This window comes from Phascolarctos cinereus, unplaced genomic scaffold (assembly GCF_003287225.1).
Source record: "Phascolarctos cinereus isolate Bilbo 61053 unplaced genomic scaffold, phaCin_HiC Scaffold_726;HRSCAF=1367, whole genome shotgun sequence".
In the NCBI taxonomy this organism is placed as follows: Eukaryota; Metazoa; Chordata; class Mammalia; order Diprotodontia; family Phascolarctidae; genus Phascolarctos; species Phascolarctos cinereus.
The window spans coordinates 97758644-97777952 of NW_027556098.1; the positions used below are offsets into that span (position 1 = coordinate 97758644).

The window sequence follows — 19309 nt, forward strand, 5'->3', positions numbered from 1 at the left end:
CTATTCACCCTTCTACCCCAATCTCCAAAATAATTTAGAGTGACTCAACATGAAGGCAGAATAGCACAACAGAATGAGTACTGGGCAAGTACTCAAGTACTAGAGCAAGCCACTTAACCTCTCCAGGTCCGTGTCCTCATCTGTAAAATAGCATCATACTAGATGATCTCTAAAGTTCCTTAAATTCCTAAAGCCATAATCCAAAGTTTTCACTGTAAAAAATAAGAGGCAACTGGTGGCACAGCAGAGAGAGTACTAGGCCTAGACTCAGGAAGACATAAGTTCAAATTTGGCCTCAGAAACTTACTAGCTGTGTGACCCTGAACAAGTCACTTAACCTGTTTGCCTCATTTTCCCCATTTGTAAAATAAGGATAAGAATAGCACTTACTTCTCAGGGTTGTTGTGAGGATCAAATGAGAAAACATCTGTAAAGCACTTACAGTGTCTGGCACATAGTAGGTGCTATATAAACATTAGGAATCATTACTATGACTAATAACAACAGCAAGCAATGGAGGAAAGTGAGAAGAGGATTAACTGGACATGAGACCTGTATTTTGGCCTTAGCTTTCCCAACAACCTTAGGCCAACAGCTCATCATATAATTACTTGATAATATCACATCGATAAAAGAATCTGTGTCAATGTTGCGCTAAATGGTGCTTCTTTTAAAGATTATAAAGGAGCTTGCCATCCAGTTTAAAGTGGGTTGGTTTGTATTCCTCCAGTCAAGATACTGCTTATGTATACTGGGAAAGAACTGCTGTGCTTTCATAAAGTGTCTTAACAGACTTTTATTCATGATCATGAAACATACATCTTGTCCAACGAATGTCTTCCAGAATTAATGGGCTAAGGGGGCAACAAAATATCTAAAGACACACAGTTAAAGGTCTTGGTCTCTAGATTACCCTAGTGACCCTTTATCTTCTATGCCATAGAATGTATGGAATGTCATAAATGGATGCCATGTCAACGCAGGTTTGAGTATTAATAGTGAAGTGAGATTAGCTTTTCAGAAAACAAATGCAACATAGGCAGTCTCAAACTTTATGTACATGTTTAACACTTGAACAATTATCCTAACTAGGTGCAGCTGATTAAGTCAAGTGGTCTGACTGATATTTTGGGATTCCCCACCTTCTCTGGTTGCTGTCTTCTAGGATCATCTTCCCATCTTGTTCTTCTTACTTTACCCCAAGGCTAGTTCAGAGGGGGGATTTTCAGATACTCCTCTAAGTCTCACTAAAGCTTTCATCCCAGGCTTATTTGGCAACATTACTTGCTCCCATTGCCTAGCAGAAGATGAGGTAGTGGTAACCCCTAATCTCACTTCGGGAATTGGGAGAAGATGTTCCTGGCACTTCAGTTTCGATTTCAGAATGAATTTTCCCATAGAAACATGGGTTACATATAGTGGTTAGATTTTAGAATGACAGCATGTTACTCCTTTACCTAACGGATGAAATCCCTCTAAAACATCTCAAGTCATCAGTCATTATCTCTCTGAATATCTCCAAATGTACTACAGGGTGCTACATAGCAGATACATCACAAATTAAAAAGGCTTTTGTGGGCTGATTTAGGAACCTAACTACCATTAATAACATTGTTTCTTTGGGAAAATGAATTCTGAGTTTCAATTAATTGATTTACAAACAAATGTTAGAAACATATACCATTTGTAAATTAGGGCTGCCTACACTTTACATATAAAATACTGATGTTACACAGAAATAATTTTGTTAAACCTCTGAATAAGTTCCATATAGGACTTTTTCAGCACTTCGTGTTCTTCAGCTACAGTTTGTAACTTCCTATTATGTTGAAACAGATGCTCAATATCACTCTGGACCCGTTCTGATTCAACCTGCTGTGATTTCAGTAACACTCCAAGCTCTTCATTTTTTCGCTCAACTTCTCTCAACATAGAAGCAAGGGTCCTCGCCTTAAAACAAAACACAAAAAAAACAGACTATTACATTGCCATGTGTTAGCATGATTCACTCCTACTGATTCAAAACAAGTCTATTTTTGTAATTTTTTTGTAATTTACTTCATGGAATTATATGCCAAATCAAGGTTTTTGCACATGCTTAGTGACTTCTGATAAATCTGAAATCTGTCTTCTAAAATACGATTTGATATTTAAATTAAGTACTTAAAAAAAACTCTCCATAGTTTTTGTCACAATTATCAGGATGAACTTTTCAAAATATCTTCACAAATAAATTAAATCTCAATAAAAGCTACACTGCTTAGAAAATCTAAGGGGAGGGGACACTTTTAAATAGTTGATGACCTAAAACTATTTATATTGGTGCTTTATAGTTTTCTTGACAGTATATCCACAAGCAACTTAAAGCAGAAGACAAGTAGAGAATTATTTACAAAATTGGCTGAATATGACATTTGACAAAGGCGCAATGCAGTAAAACTAAAAGATGCTCAGTTTCTAATTGGAAACAGCTACATTTATTTAAAAATAAACTGTAGTTATCCATACCACACTATTCACTCCGTGGAGACTTGGCTCTTCCATTTAACAACTCTCTTTCCCATGTTTAGCAATTTTGAATTCCTTCATAAAAAAGTTAAATAAGATCCCCTAGGGCAAAAGCCCTGGGTGTGAGAAAAGGTAGAATATGATCCGAAAATGATGTTCAGACTTTTCTTTTATATCACTAATAGGCAACAGTATCTGTTTTTGTTTGGCTTTTTTTTTTTGGACTGGGAATGAGAGAATAATTCTGCTGACATTTCTCAAAATAAGCTCCAATTAAGGAGTACAAAAATTAAGGCGCTTAAATTCCAACTGATATGCAGAAAATGATAGGCAATTCTGACTCATTCTGACTTTTTGTATAAGTCTGCTTTGCTGGTCTCTCTAACTTTATTTTCTAAAAATAACTTTTGACCCAGACAGTGAATAGCAAAGACAGCAGCAGTTGGTTTTCATTTTTTAGACACAGTAAAGGGATTAATCTTAGTCTCTAAAACTAAATATTAAAAGAAAAAAAACTTTATATAAATCTGGTATTAAAGAAGCCTGTTCTTACCAAAGCATTCAACATGAGTATAAGAATCTAAAACTCTCTCTACATTCAACATGAGGGCTAGGCAGAAATATAAAGTTAAGTTAGCATAATGATAAGAGGAAAAAAATCATTTTCCATTTTAAAAAATTTAAAGTATCTATGACAGGAAATGATGAAGGAATAATAGTAGCTATGATTGCTTTTAGATTTGGCAATAATTATTATTCCCAGATTCAAAAAACAAATAAAACAAATAAAAACACAGGTTCTTAACCTTTGTTGTTTCTTGGATCCCTTTCTCAATGATTTTAAATGTATAAACTAATATACACATAGGATTATAAAGAAAATCAATTATATTTACATATATTTATCTGTTTTTTCCAAAAGTTTATGGACTGAGTTTAAGAATCTCTGCTACAATTTTATTTCACAGACCTAGTCAGTACCTTATGTACTCTTCTTATGAGCTGCTTTGCTTGTAAAGTGGGTGAAATAAGAAATACTTAATAACATGCAAGATAAATCCAGGCTAGATGAATTTGTATGACTGACATAAGACTATAATACAATTATCTGAATAGGAAAAAAATAATTAACAAGTATTTATTAAAAGGGACAAGTTTTCAAGTTCTGAGCAGCTTCAATATTTTTCAATATTTTAAGTTTAATACATCATTAAAAGCAAAAATGAATCTAGATAAAGTCTTGATTCTACTAGAAGAAAATAGAGAAGTACATGGTAACATATTTTGTAGAACATCCTTCTTATGAAGACTTTAAGAGAGATTTAAAAGACCATGCTATCTGAATCAGGAAATGAAAACAAACCTCATTCATTAGTGAATCACTCAGTTCAGCACTGAAGTAAACAAAAACAAAGTTAAACATTGGTTTGAAAACAGCAACAGGCATATCAAAAGAGCAATTAGAACAAAGATTCAGTGTACTACTGTTGTACAACACTATGATTTGTCAGGCCAAATTCTATTATAGAGAATTCCAAATACTTTACTATGGTGTAAATGTATATATGGTATAAGTGGGCCATCAGCTAAAGCTAAAATTTTTGCTCTACAAAGATTGTTTTATAACATTTAGTATAATGTGATTTGCTTTGTGGAAAATGATAGATTATGAACAATACTACCTCGTAAAAAAGAATGAAGCAGGTTAAAAGAAGCTTGGAAAGAGACTATTCATTCAAAGCCATGTTGAGGGGATTTAAGAAGAAACAGAAAAGATACGGAAATGGAAAACATATGTAAAATTTTTGTTGTTTTTTGGGGGACTGGATCCCTTATCTGACCCAGACTAGAAATGCACTGGTCACTCACAGGCCTGACCCCACAGTTATTCAGCACAGGAGTTCTGACTGGCTCCATTTTTGACCTGGACAGATTTGCCACTCCTTAACCCATCCTGCACCCTGGTGTTCATTAAGTAGGTGCTGGACTTGATACAGACACCCAATTGACTCAGCCCACTGCAGCCTCAGAACTCCAGAGTTTAAGCAATCCACCAACCTCAGACTCCAGAGTAGGAAGATTACAGGTGTGTTCCACCATGCCCAATTTGCAAAGATTTAAAAAAAAAAACAAAAACCTTTTCTCCACCAGGAAAGTGGAGCCACCACACCTGGACTCTCATACAAATCTAAACGAACTTAGAGAAGAGACAGCAATGTCACTAAAGAGTATAAGTGTGGGGAGAGCTGCTGAATTATAACAAATGTAAATAGGGAATTGGAGATGATATAATTGTGTGACCACTGAGAGATTAATCCCAAAGCATTTACATAAGGAAGGAAAGATATCAAAGGCATGGGAAAAAATCTCATACCCACACCTACCCACCCACACTCACGTACACATGAAGGGGGGAGGAGAGCTGGACAGAGAACATCAAACTAATGACCTAAATGCCTAACTTTCTCATCTATATAAAAATTTTTTAATAAGATTACACAAATACCTCTAAGGAATCCTTGATGAAGGTATTAGTAGGAAACAGGTGATATTTCATGGTCAACCACATTTTTATCATTATGCAATTTGACTGAAGTATCTGGAATGCACTTCTCATATCACCTCTGCCTCACAGAATTCCTCTCTTTCTTTAAGACACAGTTGAATCACCACCTTCTATGTGAAGTCTCTCTTGATCTCAAACCACCCAACCTTAATTATCTTATATTTATTCTTTACATTTATTCTGTATATATGTCCTTGTTGTTTTCCCTGCTAGAACATAAGCACTTCACAAGCAAGTATTGTTTCATTAATTTTATTTGTGCCCCAGTATACCTAGTACAGTGCCTCACACATAGCAGGTATTTAGTAAGTGCCTATAGACTGACTGTGAATGCAAAATCTCATGATGCTTATTATTTCTTGACTTTTTAAAAATTTGATAGAACAAAAGCCAACCAGCAAAATTTCAGATCTTTTCAAAGAAGGTATCTCCTATGCATGAATCAAAATTATTCTAGTTTATTGGAAAGATGTAACAGAGAAAACTTTTATTCAATAGCCCTCTTATAATTTACTATCAGGTGAGGCATAAAATAGGGAGGAGTATTGTATGCTAGACAAGTGTCTCCACCACAGTCATGGAAGGGATCTGGCACAGAGTCCAAGTTGGATAAGGATTCTCTGTAGATGGGGTAGATCCTCTAGATACACTATGGGAATGACATCATACTGATTGCATCAATCCTCAAAACATTGCAGAGTCTCCTGGATGAGAGCTATAACTATTAAAATGATTCTGGCCTAACCATACATAAGGAAAAACCAAATGGATAAAGAATGTTTTCTATCCAAATTGTGAGCCACTACAAACATACAATGAGAGAGGTCCACAATTGCTTTCAGAAGGCTGCAACGCTTCTTTAATCATCTTCTACTCCTCCTTTAAAATAAAAGGCCATCTTTCTAATATCAATAGCCTATCAGTGTTGTTTTATAGCATGTACTGTTATAAAATAATGTAATGATACTTCTAAGCATCATTCATTCAGAGATGGAGAAGCATAAGGTAGAGACCAAACTGAAATATACAAGAAATAAGGAACTACAAAGAACTGAAGTAATGATTTCACCAAAGAAATATGACTGAAAAATATGAGGTGGTCACATGGTAAGAGCAAAGGATAAGCAATGATGGCCTATGGCTTCCACTGTTATCTTTGCAACGTCAAGTCATGTCCTGTGGTAAACTAATGGCAAGATATGGGCAATGGGAAGGCATGTACTGCCTGTGATCTGAATTGTCTAAGTGAACATTCACATTGATAAGGTCACCAAGCCATTGAAAGAATGGTGGTGCCTTCCCAATAAACAGGAAAGTTTAGAAGAGGAGCTGATTTGGCAAAAGATATTTTGGAAACCATTTAGGGGGAAGAGAAAAGAGAGGGTAAAAGGTTTGTAAATTACAAACCATTGGAATTTACCTCATACCTCATGGAATATGTATTTTGGAAACCTTGTATCTATCAGAAAGACCAAAGTTCAAATCTGGCCTCAGTCATTTACTAGCTGCGTGACTCTGGGCAAGTTTCTTAACTTCTGTTTGTCTTAGTTTCCTCAACTGTAAAATGGAATAGTAATAGTTCCCAGGGTTATTGTGAGGATCAAATGAGGTAATATTTATTAAGCACTTACTATGAGCCAACTGTGGTGCTATGCACCATGCTAAGTGCTCATTTCCTTTGTTAAGAGAATATCACAACCAGCTGTAAAAGACAGAAATTCCATTCAAAGTAAGTGCAGACAATACAAAATACTTGGGAGTTTACTTGCCAAAACAAACCCAGAAACTATATAAACACAATTACAAAACACCTTTCACATAAGTTAGATCTAAACAACTGGAGAAATATTAATTGCTCATGGGTAAGCCAAAAAATGTAATAAAAAATGACAATTCCCCCTAAATTAATTGACTTATTCAGTGCCATACCAATCAACTACCGAAGTATTATTTTATAGATCCAGAAAAAATAATAACAAAATTCATCTGGAAGAATAAAATGCCAAAAATATTGAGAATCAATGAAAAAAATGTGAAGGAAAACAGCCTAGCAGTTATCAGATTTCAAATTATATTATGAAGTGGTAATCATCAAAACAATCTGATGCTAATTAAGAAATAAAGTGGTGGATCAGTGGAATACATTAGGTACACATTACACAATAGTAAATGAACATAATAATCTAGTGTTTGATAAATCCAAAGATCAAAGCTTTTGGGTCAAGAACTCACCATGTGACAAAAATTGCTCAGAAAACTGGAAAGCACTTTGACAGAAACAAGGCACAGACCAATGTTTCACATCATATACCAAAATAGGCACATGATTTAAACATAAAGGGTGCTATTATAAGCAAATTAGAGCAGCATGGAAAATTTTACCTGTCAGATTTATGGATAAGGGAAGAACTAAGGATCACAGGAAGCAAAATGGATAATTTTGATTACATGAAATTAAAAAGATTTTGCACAAACAAAACTAAGTAAGCCAAAATTAGAAAGCAAGAAACTGGAGAAAGAAAATTTTACAGGAGGTTTCTCTGATAAAGGTCTCATTTCTCAAATATACAGGAAAGTAATCCAATATACAAAATAAAAGCCACCGCCCAATTTACAAATGGTCAAAGGATACAAACAGGTGGGTTTCAGAAGAAGAAATAAAAGCTATTAATGATCTCATGGAAAAAATGCTCTAAATCATTACTGATTTAGAGAAATGTAAATAAAAACAACTCACATACCACTTCAAACCTGTAAGATTGTCTGACATGACAGAAAAGAAAGATGATAGGGGCAGCTAGATGGCATAATGGATAAAGCACCAGCCTTGTAGTCAGAAGGACCTGAGTTCAAATATGGCCTCAGACACTTGACACTTACTAGCTGTGTGACCCTGGGCAAGTTACTTAACCCCACTGCCTAGCACAAAAATAAAACACACAAACAAACAAACAAAAGCAAAAAGAAAAGAAAAATGATAAATGCTAGAGGGGATGTGGGAAAATTGGAAGATTAATACATCATTGGTGGAGTTGTGAACTGTTCCAACTGCTCTGGAGAATAATTTGGAACTATGCCCAAAGGACTATAAAACTGCTTACCCTTTGACCCAGCAAAATCACTACTAGGCCTGTATCCCAAAAGTACCAAAGAAAAGGGAAAAGGACCCATATATAGAAAAAATATTTATAACAGTTCTTTTTGTGGTGGCAAAGAATTGGATATTGAGGGGATGCCCATTAATTGGGGATAGCTGAACAAGTTGTGGTATATGATTCAGATGGAATACTATTGGGCTATAAGAAATGACAAGCAGGACGGTTTCAGAAAAACCTGGAAAGACTTATATGAACTGATGCAAACTGAAATGCACAGAACCAAGAGAACATTATACATGGTAAAGGCAATACTGTAAAGATGATCAACTGTGAAAGACTTAGCTATTCTGATCACGACAACTATCCAAGATAATTCCAAAGGACCCATGATGAAAAATGCTATCCACCTCCAGAGAGAGAGAACTGATGAACTCCGAGTACAAACTGGAGCATATTTTTTTTACTTTTTTTTAACTTTTTTTCCTTTTCAATATGGCTAACTTGGAAATATGTTTTGTATGACTTTACATGTATAATTCATATGTTGTTTGCCTTCTCAATTGCCTTCTCAATGGGTAGGGAAGAAACCGGAGAATTAGAATTCAAAAGTTTTAAAAATCAATGTTAAAAATAAAGTTCAAAAGCAAGAGAACAGAATTTCACAAAACACTGCAAAGCATAAAAAGGAAAAACAAGTTTACAAAAAAACTGGTGAGAAATTTAATTAAGACAGAGCCTTTGAAAAATATCTAAAGGATGAAATTAGAAGGATAATGAAAAGACAAAAAATAGAAAAACAAATAGAATATAAATAACAAATTCTCTTGCTTATCAATAACAATGGACTCCCTATATTTGAATTCTTAACATGTCCTATGTGAGGAAGTAGAAAAGGCACTGAAAAAAAATAAAGATGGAAGGAACTAGTTTATATACAAATATATAAAAAGGAAGTAAGTACTAAAGGTAACACAATTTTGAGTGTTTTAAGGAAATGATTCCAAAATTGCTGAAAAAAAGGGTCTAAATATTTGGAAGACATAATAAACTTTATCGACAACTCTTGACACATGCCCATTTTCTAAGCTCTATGGAGTATTTTTCAGAATAATTTATATCTATATCTAAATTAAGGGCATCCTTAGCTAAATTATGCAAAGTAAACGGGGAAGCTTTCACAAATAATATTCTAGATGAGAATACACCTTTAAAGTCACACAGCTGAAACGTGTAAAGAATACAAGAGCCTACTGTTTTTATTGTCTGACTACAAAAAGACTATTTTATGTGGTCAAGCAAAACACTGACTGAAAGGGCCTCTTAAAATAAAGTGTTTCTTGTACATATACTAAAATGATGAGTCCATTAAAGACAACAGAAAACTGCTCATCAACCCTCTGATTATTAATATCAAACATGGCTTAAAAAAGGGAGACATATGCTCACCAAAGATGCTGCCGTGGTCATGGAAGATATCCAGTAGGATCCAAATATAAGAGGGAATTCACATAGATGAAGTCCTCCAGATGTTCTTTTTTTTTTTTACTGATGGATACTGTGCTGATTGATTACATCAAGCTCTACAATATTGCAGAGCCTTCTAAATGAAATCTCTTCACACTCAAAATAATTTCACTTAATTATTCACACAGAAAAAAAACATCAATTGGCTAAGGAATGCCTTTTGTTTAGACTGCTATGTGAGTTGGATGGATAACCCATAAAGCTGGTCAACCACTATTTGTCTCGTGGACAAACACTACAGATGAGTAGTAAATTGAGTTGCAAGTCTTAAAAAATTACAATCTTCAAGGAATAAGAATTTTAGGTCAATTCAAAGGCAATGGAGAAGTGCATAAATAGAAGAGTTGCAAAGGAAAAACCGTGTAAAGGATATCATCAGAGTTGTAGGACTAGAAAAGGTAATAGGTCAATCACGAGGCAATAAGAAAGGATAATCAGACAACAGCATTCTGCTCTAATGGCATCTAAACAATGTCATAAGATCTAGAAGAATGTCCCAATCACATTTAATAGATCCCTGTAGAGAATTTAGAGGAAGACATGGACAAAAGTCATAAAGATAAGAAGGTATAGATGGCTTGCATTTGCAAGATTACAGAACCACTGAAATATTCACACCTCATTTCCCCACAGTATTTTGCTAACTTCGATCCTAGCCCACTTCACCCATTCTACTTTCCTGACACCTAGCACACCACCTTGTGAACACACTCAGCATCAGACAAATATTTATTGATTTTTTTACATCTCTATTCTATCTTTCCCCCATCCCTTCTTTGCTAAATGTCAATCAGGTACAAAGTCCTGGGGATACAAAGAGATACAGACCTTTCTCTTAGACCTTGTCCTCAGAAAATAGATTTCATCTTCCATTACAGATAAAAGCACAAATACCAAATCAAAACAATATTATTTTTATTAAGCAATTGATTGCTATATTGACAGGGCATTGTAAATATATTTTTCTACAATAATTTTTAATTTAAATCAGAGTTGTAGGACTGAAATCTGAAAAATCTGAAAAGTAAAGTACTATTAACTTTAGGTCAGACCACGGTATATCAAAATAGCTTTCCTAAGTGAACTCTATTCGTTAAAATAGAAATTACTTGTCATCAATGCCATCTTATAAAATCAGTAAACCTATTCTGTGCTTCAAAACAAATGACTCCAAATTACTTAAATAGTATTTTTATTTGGCTTGATTATTCTATGACTTCTCTAATTTATTCAAATATTTCATGCACATAAGCCTTATATGCTTGTCCTTAAACATTTCCCATAATCTTAGAAAGCAAAATTTCTGTTTTCCTTTATTTTTCTCATATCAACATCAGATTGACATATACAAAATGTACTCACTTCTGATTCAGCTTGGGTTCTTTGACAACGATACTGAGCAATCAATCTATCAGCCTGTGCAAGGGCTAAGGCTTTTGCTTCCAAAAGATCCTGTAACCTACTTTCTTTGGACTATAAAAGACAAGAACAGATAACAGCAGTATTTATTTGTAAAGAAGAATATCTGTACAAAACCAAAATGCTGTCCTTATTTATTCAAGATAAAATATGGCAATTACTTACTGCTAATGTAGACAATTTCATTTCATAGACATCCATTATGTCAGAGATATTCTCACATCAGACATCTGATCCTTCATCTTTACAAGCATTAACATAGAAAAGAACAAGAAACAGCATTTGAACTTAGTTGCAAATCTAGCATAAGATAATGTATAACATTATGCAAAATAATATATAAAACAGTTTTGTTTTGTTTTTTAAGTGTGGATCACAAATGTTACCCACTACCCTGGCTGCTGCAAGAGACTACCATGTATAAAATCAATTATTGTAAGAATTCTTTCAGTTTTTTACACAAACCTACTATAGGTTTTTAAGAATAAATTCTGGCAAGAGATTTCCATATCAAGTCATTCTATTTTATCACATGATAATTAGCAAGTATCATTCACCTCCATTCCAGTCTGAAGTTTCTGTATTAGGTCCTGAATGTTTAAACCAGGGATGCTATCATTTGAAAGGTGAGCTGAGCCCTTTAGAGATGCTGAAAGATTTGGAGTTACTGATTGCACATGGATTCTTTTGGGCACATGCTCTGCTTCCTGGTGTCTATACGCATTGTTTGCTGCAATACTTTCACCAAGGCTGAATGGAAAACAAATAAACATAAAAACTCAGTCAAAAATCAGGATAATGTAATCATGTATATGCAAAATTATAAAACAATCCAGCCATGATTTTGCTAGTCCTTGTAGAATACAAGTCTGCAAATGTTTTCTGTGATGATTCTTTTGGCAAACAAATCTGGAATACAACTCCTTCCCATCCACAACAATATTTTCTATGTTGACAATCTACAACTTATGATAACAACTAACTTACACATCTAAGTTCATATACACAATAAGTTGGCCAGTACTATACAGAGGTAAGGAGGCAATTCTTCTGCAGCTAGAATTCTCCACGGTAGCTATAGAAGCTTAGTGTGTTTCTTTTTTCCTTCACTATGATACACTACAGACTTTAGGGAATCACTGAATGATGTTATGAGTTCTTTTCTATATTTATTACAGGAAATGTTACTGTATTATTTCAATATTAAATTAGCTCACACTTGCATGAAGTAAAACGATCAAGACAGGACACACAAGGAACTCTCAAAACAGATTTACCCTAAACTACTACACCATAACAAATCATCATACTTCTTTATGTCTATCTATATCAGAAGAGAGAAAAAAAAGAGACTGGACCTATGATTTCATTGGTATAGGGAACTCCTAGAAGAAGAAACTCAATCAATATAGATAATTACATTCTTTTCAACTTACTATCTTAGAGAATCTACACTGAAAAAAAAGCTTGCCCAGGAAGACAGAGCAAGTATATTTAAGACTTGGGACTTGAACCTAGGTTTTCCTGGCTCCAAGGCTAGTTCTCTATCCATTATATTATGCTGTCTCTCATATACATATACAGACACATCCAGAATCATTATCAATGTTGTTACAGGAACATGTATCAATTAGGACTTTGTTAATTCAGAATTTGAGCTACTTGGCCGCTGCATAAGTTAAAGCTGACTTTTGTCCTAATAAAAGCTTTGCCAACAAATGAAAATTAATAATGGTAAAAGTTCAGAATGAACTGGACCTGCTTAAAAAAACAAACTGCTTTCAAAAGTCACTTTTTGAACCATTCTATATCTACTTATACACAAATAAGTACACATCATCGTTTTCTCTTCATTAAGAGAGAGATCCATCAGGGCTTTTACTTAAGCAGTAATTAACTATTTTAGGTCTTAAAAATCATAAAAACTTAAGATTTCTCTCCAATTTTTAAAAAATTGATTAACCTTCTCCTTGATTATTCTAGACCAATGAAATGTTACAGTATTTTCTCATATGTTTATGTAATTTTATTGATTATATCCCAAAAGTTTATATACAAGAAATGCAGGTTATGTTTTTTATTATTAAAGAATTTTTTGTTAGTAATACAAATAACCATAACTCAATTACACACAGCAGGGAAGTCTGGTAGTGGTGCAGCTTCCAGTAATAGTCCAAGTCCACATTGTACTTGTTCCCTCTTCTCTGATGTTAAAGCAAAAGCTAAAGGAGTAATCAAACGCTGATCCTAAACAAAGAAAAAAGCACCTGGTAAAAGTCAAGTTAATTAGGAGAAAGGGAAACCTTCTCCCCCGAAAAGAAGTCGAGGGACGAAAAAGAAGGGAGTGGGAGAAAGAGAGCAAGTGCAGGAGTGAGCTACTGATAGGCTGTTAAGTGAAAATAATGATAACAAGACTTTAAAGGAGGATTACAGAATTTTTTTAAACTTTGATTTTCAAGTTGTTTTATTCTTTCAAAGACTCTTATACTAAATGACTTGAACAGATATACTGATACTCCCTCAAACACTCTAACCTCCCAGTTGCTGAACTTAATCACTTCCTATGACCAAGTCCTCCACTCCACTTCAGCTACACACAGAGATGGTCGTAAGCTTGATCTTGCCACCATCCACAAACGCACAACTTCCATGTTCATAAACTCTAATTCCTTTAACTGATCACAATCTGTTGTCTTTCTACCTCTCCTTCTGCCCTGCACAACCCTAAAAGCTATTCTGTCTTCACTTTTACTTCCAATCCTTCCACCCCTCACTTCTTTCCCAGGCCTTCACCCCTACCATAGCTACATTCTCCTTCCTTCTTCATCTTGCGCCCCCCCCCACCGTGAACCAGTTCAACTCTCCACTGTCCTCTCTCTCAAGTCCCTTGCCTCCATATCCTACTGAAGATTTTCCCCTGCCAAGTCTTGGTCCTGGAACACTTCCACTATCTACTGCCTTTGCCCCTACCCACACACTCCTCAACGAAAACAAAATCAACAAAATCACAAAACTATGCCAACTGGATCCACTACACATTTATGTTACATAATCTTAACTGAACCCTCATTGTGATAAGGCAGTCCTTTTCCACCTCCTTAAATCATTCACTATTCTACTCATGATAATGGGTTTTCCAAATCTTTTCATCCCTCTTCAAATTCCCCATGCCCCCCTCCCCAAACCATATACATTCTCAGATGAGAACTCTGCCTCATACTTCACTGAAAAAATTGAGGCTTTTTGCTAAGAGCTTCCTCCCCTCTTCTCATCTCATGTCACTAAGGTGCCTTCTAACATTTTCTCCATCTTCACCCCTATTTCACATGATATCTCCTTGATAAAGCAAACCCTCTACAACTGATTCCATTCCATCCTGTCTTCTCCAGCAGATTGCCCCCTTTCTCATCTCCACTCTCTCACTTATCTTCAAACTCTCCTTGTGTACCTGGCTTCTTCTCTACTGTCCACAAACATGCCCATGTCTCCAGATCCTCAAAAAACTCTCACTCGATCCATCCATCCCTGCTAACTATCTTCTTATATCTCTTCTCCCTTTTCTGGCTAAGCTCCTTGAGAAAACTATCTACAATCAATGCCTCTACTTCCTTTCTTCCTAATTCCTTAACCCTCTGCAGTCTGACTTCATATCACCTCATTCAACTGAAAACTGATCTCTCCTAAAGTTACCACTGATCTCTTAATCACCAAGTCTAAAGGCCTTTCTCAATACTCATTCTTCTTGACTTCTCTGTAGCCTCTAATACTGTAGTCTCTGTCTTTTCCTTGAGATTCTTTTTTCTTTAGGTTTTTGCGACACTGCTTTCTCCTACTTCTCTTCATACCTGACCATTAGATTGTGAACTCAAGGGGAGGGATTATCTTTTGCCCTTCTTTGTATTCCTAGAAGAGAGCACAATGCTTGGCACATAGTAGAGACTTACTAAATGCTTAGTGACTGATAACCATTCCTTTTCAGTCTCCTTTGTTGGACCTTCATCCAAGTCATGCCCATTAACCACAGGTGTCCCACGAGGTTCTGTCTTGGGCCCTCTTCTCTTCTCCTTCTATACTCTTTCACAAATACTTATACTATGTCATCAGTTCCCATGGATTCATCTATCATCTCTAAATAGCAGAGTTCTAGATTTAATCAGTTCTAACCTCAGTCCTGACCTCTAGTCTCACATTTCCAAATGTCTACTAGATATCTCGAACTGGATGTCTCACAGAATCTTAAACTCAACATGCCCAAAAACTGAACTCGTTATCTTTCCCCTAAAACTCTCACCTTCCCCTGTAACTTCTCTAGTACTGTGAAGAGTACAACCATTCTCCCAGTCACCCAGACTCAAAACCTACATGTCACCTTTGACTCCTTACTCTCTTACTCACCCCATCCAAGCTGCTGCCAAACTGTCATTTTTACCTTCACAACATCTCTCTTCTACACACCCTTATCTCTAACATTTATTATCACCCCATCAGACAGAAAATTTTTGGAGCACATATTCAATTATGATTAATTGTTTCTATCTGAACTTAAAAAATAAAGCCTACCTGAAGCATTTTGTAGAAAGTGACTTCCATACCAGGAATCAACTGTTTAAGTCTACTCATAAGATCAAGTGTTTTCAAAATGACTTCTGCAGCATGTTTGCTTCAAAAATGGCAAAGTATATATAAATTAGAGTATTCAAGATTGATAAGCTTGTTTTCTCACAATATCTCTGAAGAACATGATAAATCGTACTTATTTCCTTTTAAACTATGGAAAAGATGAGGGTTATCACTAATATGAGATGTCAAAAGATAATACTCTATGAGACAGAAATCTCTAGAATCACAGTTCAAACAGTAATAGCAATACCAGTAGAAGTTTCTTTAAAGGTCTTTTTTTCTCCTGCCCCTTCTACCATAAATATACTCCAACTTTCTAGACCAAAGCCAGGAGTATTATCAATCTGACTAATTTAATTATTGGTTTCTTTCTTTAGATTATATCAACAGGACAGAAATGGTTATCTATGATGATTTGTCAGTACAAAGTCATTCAACTAGGCTTCTACTTTGTGTTAGGTTCTGTACTATATTGTTTATACTTACAAGGTACAAAAGAAATGATAATACCAACTTAAGGAATTTATCATTTATAATTACCTGTTGGAATTTTCTGTATTGGGCTACCATGAATTTGTCCAATTTCTAAATATATATGTTAAGAACATATTACTACCAAATTGGTATATAAATGTTAAATGAAAATGCCAAATTCCATCCCAAAGTTTATTTCTTGATATCTCAACGCAGGAAAGGTACCCCCTAGTAGCAGCATGGAATTGTTGGTAGTGATAGATTTCCCTGTAATAAGATTCCATTTTTTTTTTTGTACTGAGAAAGTATTAGAAGGGGCTTCAGAGGAAAAGAAATTCCCAAAGGCTCCCAAATTTTAACACACCTCTACCAAAAGAGCCAAGGATGATATAGTATAAAAGCCCTCTAGAGGCCAAAATCAGCTCCAAAACAGATTTTTTATTCTTTTTCCTTTCCATTTCAACATTCATGTTATATAAAATCTCAAAAATCTAAAGTCAGAATTTTGCCACGGCATACCTTAAGTATCACAAAAGTATTAATAAAAAACAAACTTTAACTTTTTTTAGTGACCTCATCTATATTAAGGTTTGGAGAGGGGAGAAAAGACAAAACTAGCATTTACACTCTCAATTCATAAGAATTCTTCATATTTGGGGAAAAGAACATAATTAAAAATATTTTCAAAAGTATAAATTATTTTGACTTATCTTTAATAATGTAAATCTATTTTCATTTGTTTGTATTTACATAAAACGAATATACATACCTCTGGTAGGTTCATCTGAGCACAAAGCTATGATGCCCAACTTATTCAGAAGTTGATAACTAACTACCAGGGTTTTATTTTCACAATACCCATTCCTTTCTGTGCCCCCCTCCCACTATCAAAGGACCAAATGACAAATATTTACGTTTTTAAGTTAAAAGCAAATTTAATTTGAGAGTTTCTAGATAGATTTTCTGTCACTTCTTGAAATAAATACTTATTAGATCTTTAGAAAACATGTCTATAAAACAGGCTAGAATAACTAGCCTGGACTTTTTTTTCCTATATGCATGAATTCTTAAAATATTTACTTTAATATACTCACCAAAGTTCAGAATCTGCTACCTTTGTTCCAAACTCAATGTCAATCTTGCTACATGAAAACTGTTGTTCTATTAGAGTTGTACATCTGAGGGTAGTCAATAGTTTAGCAACATGCATTTTTAATATATCATCTCCACACAAAGCTAGATTTAGTTAAGGAACAATAAGACACGAGAAAATTTTAAAAACTTCTCTCACATTAACAAACTATTAAAGATGAGAGAAGGTTAGTGTTAATAAACCTATTTGTCTCATCTACGCTATAAGATGGCCTAATTTGTTTTAACATATTGGTTATCTTGTCAGGCTCTTCTACTTGTTTGTCATATTTCTGAATCATGATAAGTAATTAATCCATATTGAGCCTGAGTGTATTAAATAGGAACAAAGAATGAAATCATATGTCCCAACTATTTAGAAAAAGGAGGAGTGGGAACTAAAAAGAGAAGATTGTTCAGAGAACAAGACAAACTTAAGTAAAGCAAGTTGTTCTAAAAGGATAAGACAGTTGACTGAAAGAGGTTCTTTTTTTTTTGAAAGAGAAGTTCTTGTTAGTAACAAAGTAGAATGCTGATTGCTTATCATCTGACTTACAGAAGCTAAAATAGTGTAATGACTAGAAGAAACACAACCAAGAGTACTATTCTGCACTTACAAGAAAAAAGAAAGAAAAAAATCGAGTTTTATAGTTTATTTTAATTAAAAATTATTTAAGCACTTCGTTTTATGATAATTTTATTTCTTTACATCAGAATGTAAGCTACTGAAGAAGAGGGATGGTTTCATTTTCAACTTTGTAACTCTAGCAACCCAGCATGATAACCAGACAAATGGCAAGGGCTTAACACATACTTCCTGAATTGAAATACGTATCAACAAATGTGGCAATGTATCCATCAATTTACTGCACTCTAGTTCAGCTAACATTTATTAAACATCTACTATGCACCATGCAATGTACTAGGTACTAGAAATACAAAGAATAAAGGGGGAAAACAATCCCTATTCTAAAGAAGGGCTTACTTTTTACTGGGGGCCTAAAATACGTACACAGATACAGTGAACTCACATTTTATTGCAGATTATATTCGAAAATCAGTGTCAAATTCAAAAATGTAGTTATTTTCAAAATCACTCTTGAAATTCCCTTAAGTCATCCATAAAGTAAAGTATAGTAACTTTCTACAGTTCTAGCTGGAAAGGGGCCAGGACGTCTTTAAAAGAAGGCAGTCTGTATCAGAGAGAAGATGGAGCTAAGATGGTTTCTATGGAAACAAGTGAAGGGAAATTTTATTTTTTATAATGTCTAGCTAAGCCATGACTGAGAAAGCCTGGGAGCAATGGGACTTCTATTCAAATAGAAGAAAACAAAAACTTGTGGAAAACTGGCGTGGGAAAAATACTCTTGAAAGGGCTTAACATGTAAGCACAATTATATTAGAGGGAAATCATATATAACTGTTCTTTTTCCTGCTTTACCATCAGTCTAGAGAGGATACAAGGAAGTCAAATGAAACAAAGAAGGAATCTTCTAGTTGACCAATTAGGGTTGTTTCTTTGATTAGCTTTACTAACTTTATCAGAATGAACAGACTGTAGATATGATGAAGGGCAGCTAGGTGGCACAGTGGATAAGAGCACCAGCACTGGAGTAAGGAGAACCTGAGCTCAAATCCTGCCTCAGACATTCATTCACCAGCTCTGTGACCCTAGGCAAGTCACTTAACACTGTTTGCCTCAGTTTTCTTATCTGTAAAATGAGCTGGAGAAGGAAATGGCAAACCACTCCAGTATCTTTACCCCAAATTGTGTCATGGAGAGTCAGATATGACTGAAGCACAACAATAACAAAATAATGAAGAAAGATTCTAGAATCGCACTCCTTAGGCAAGATGTTCTCACTACAAGAGACCTGAGGGAACTGAGACCTGTCTGTGGGAATAGCAAATTCATGTGTCTCATCTCTCACTTCAGCCTGCTCATTGAGTGGCACAAAACCACCTAAAC

The 19309-nt window shown here is 34.8% G+C and overlaps 1 protein-coding gene across 1 annotated transcript in view; it reads right to left on the reverse strand.

Moving 5' to 3' along the window:
• The window catches only part of CIP2A (cellular inhibitor of PP2A), a 49329-nt gene that overhangs the window by 6592 nt on the left and 23428 nt on the right, over window positions 1-19309 (reverse strand). The window contains 8 exon segments of the mRNA XM_020999909.2: window positions 1754-1950; window positions 11059-11169; window positions 11281-11328; window positions 11331-11357; window positions 11673-11865; window positions 13247-13362; window positions 15676-15775; window positions 17304-17445. Coding sequence (XP_020855568.1) covers window positions 1754-1950; window positions 11059-11169; window positions 11281-11328; window positions 11331-11357; window positions 11673-11865; window positions 13247-13362; window positions 15676-15775; window positions 17304-17445 — 934 coding nt within the window.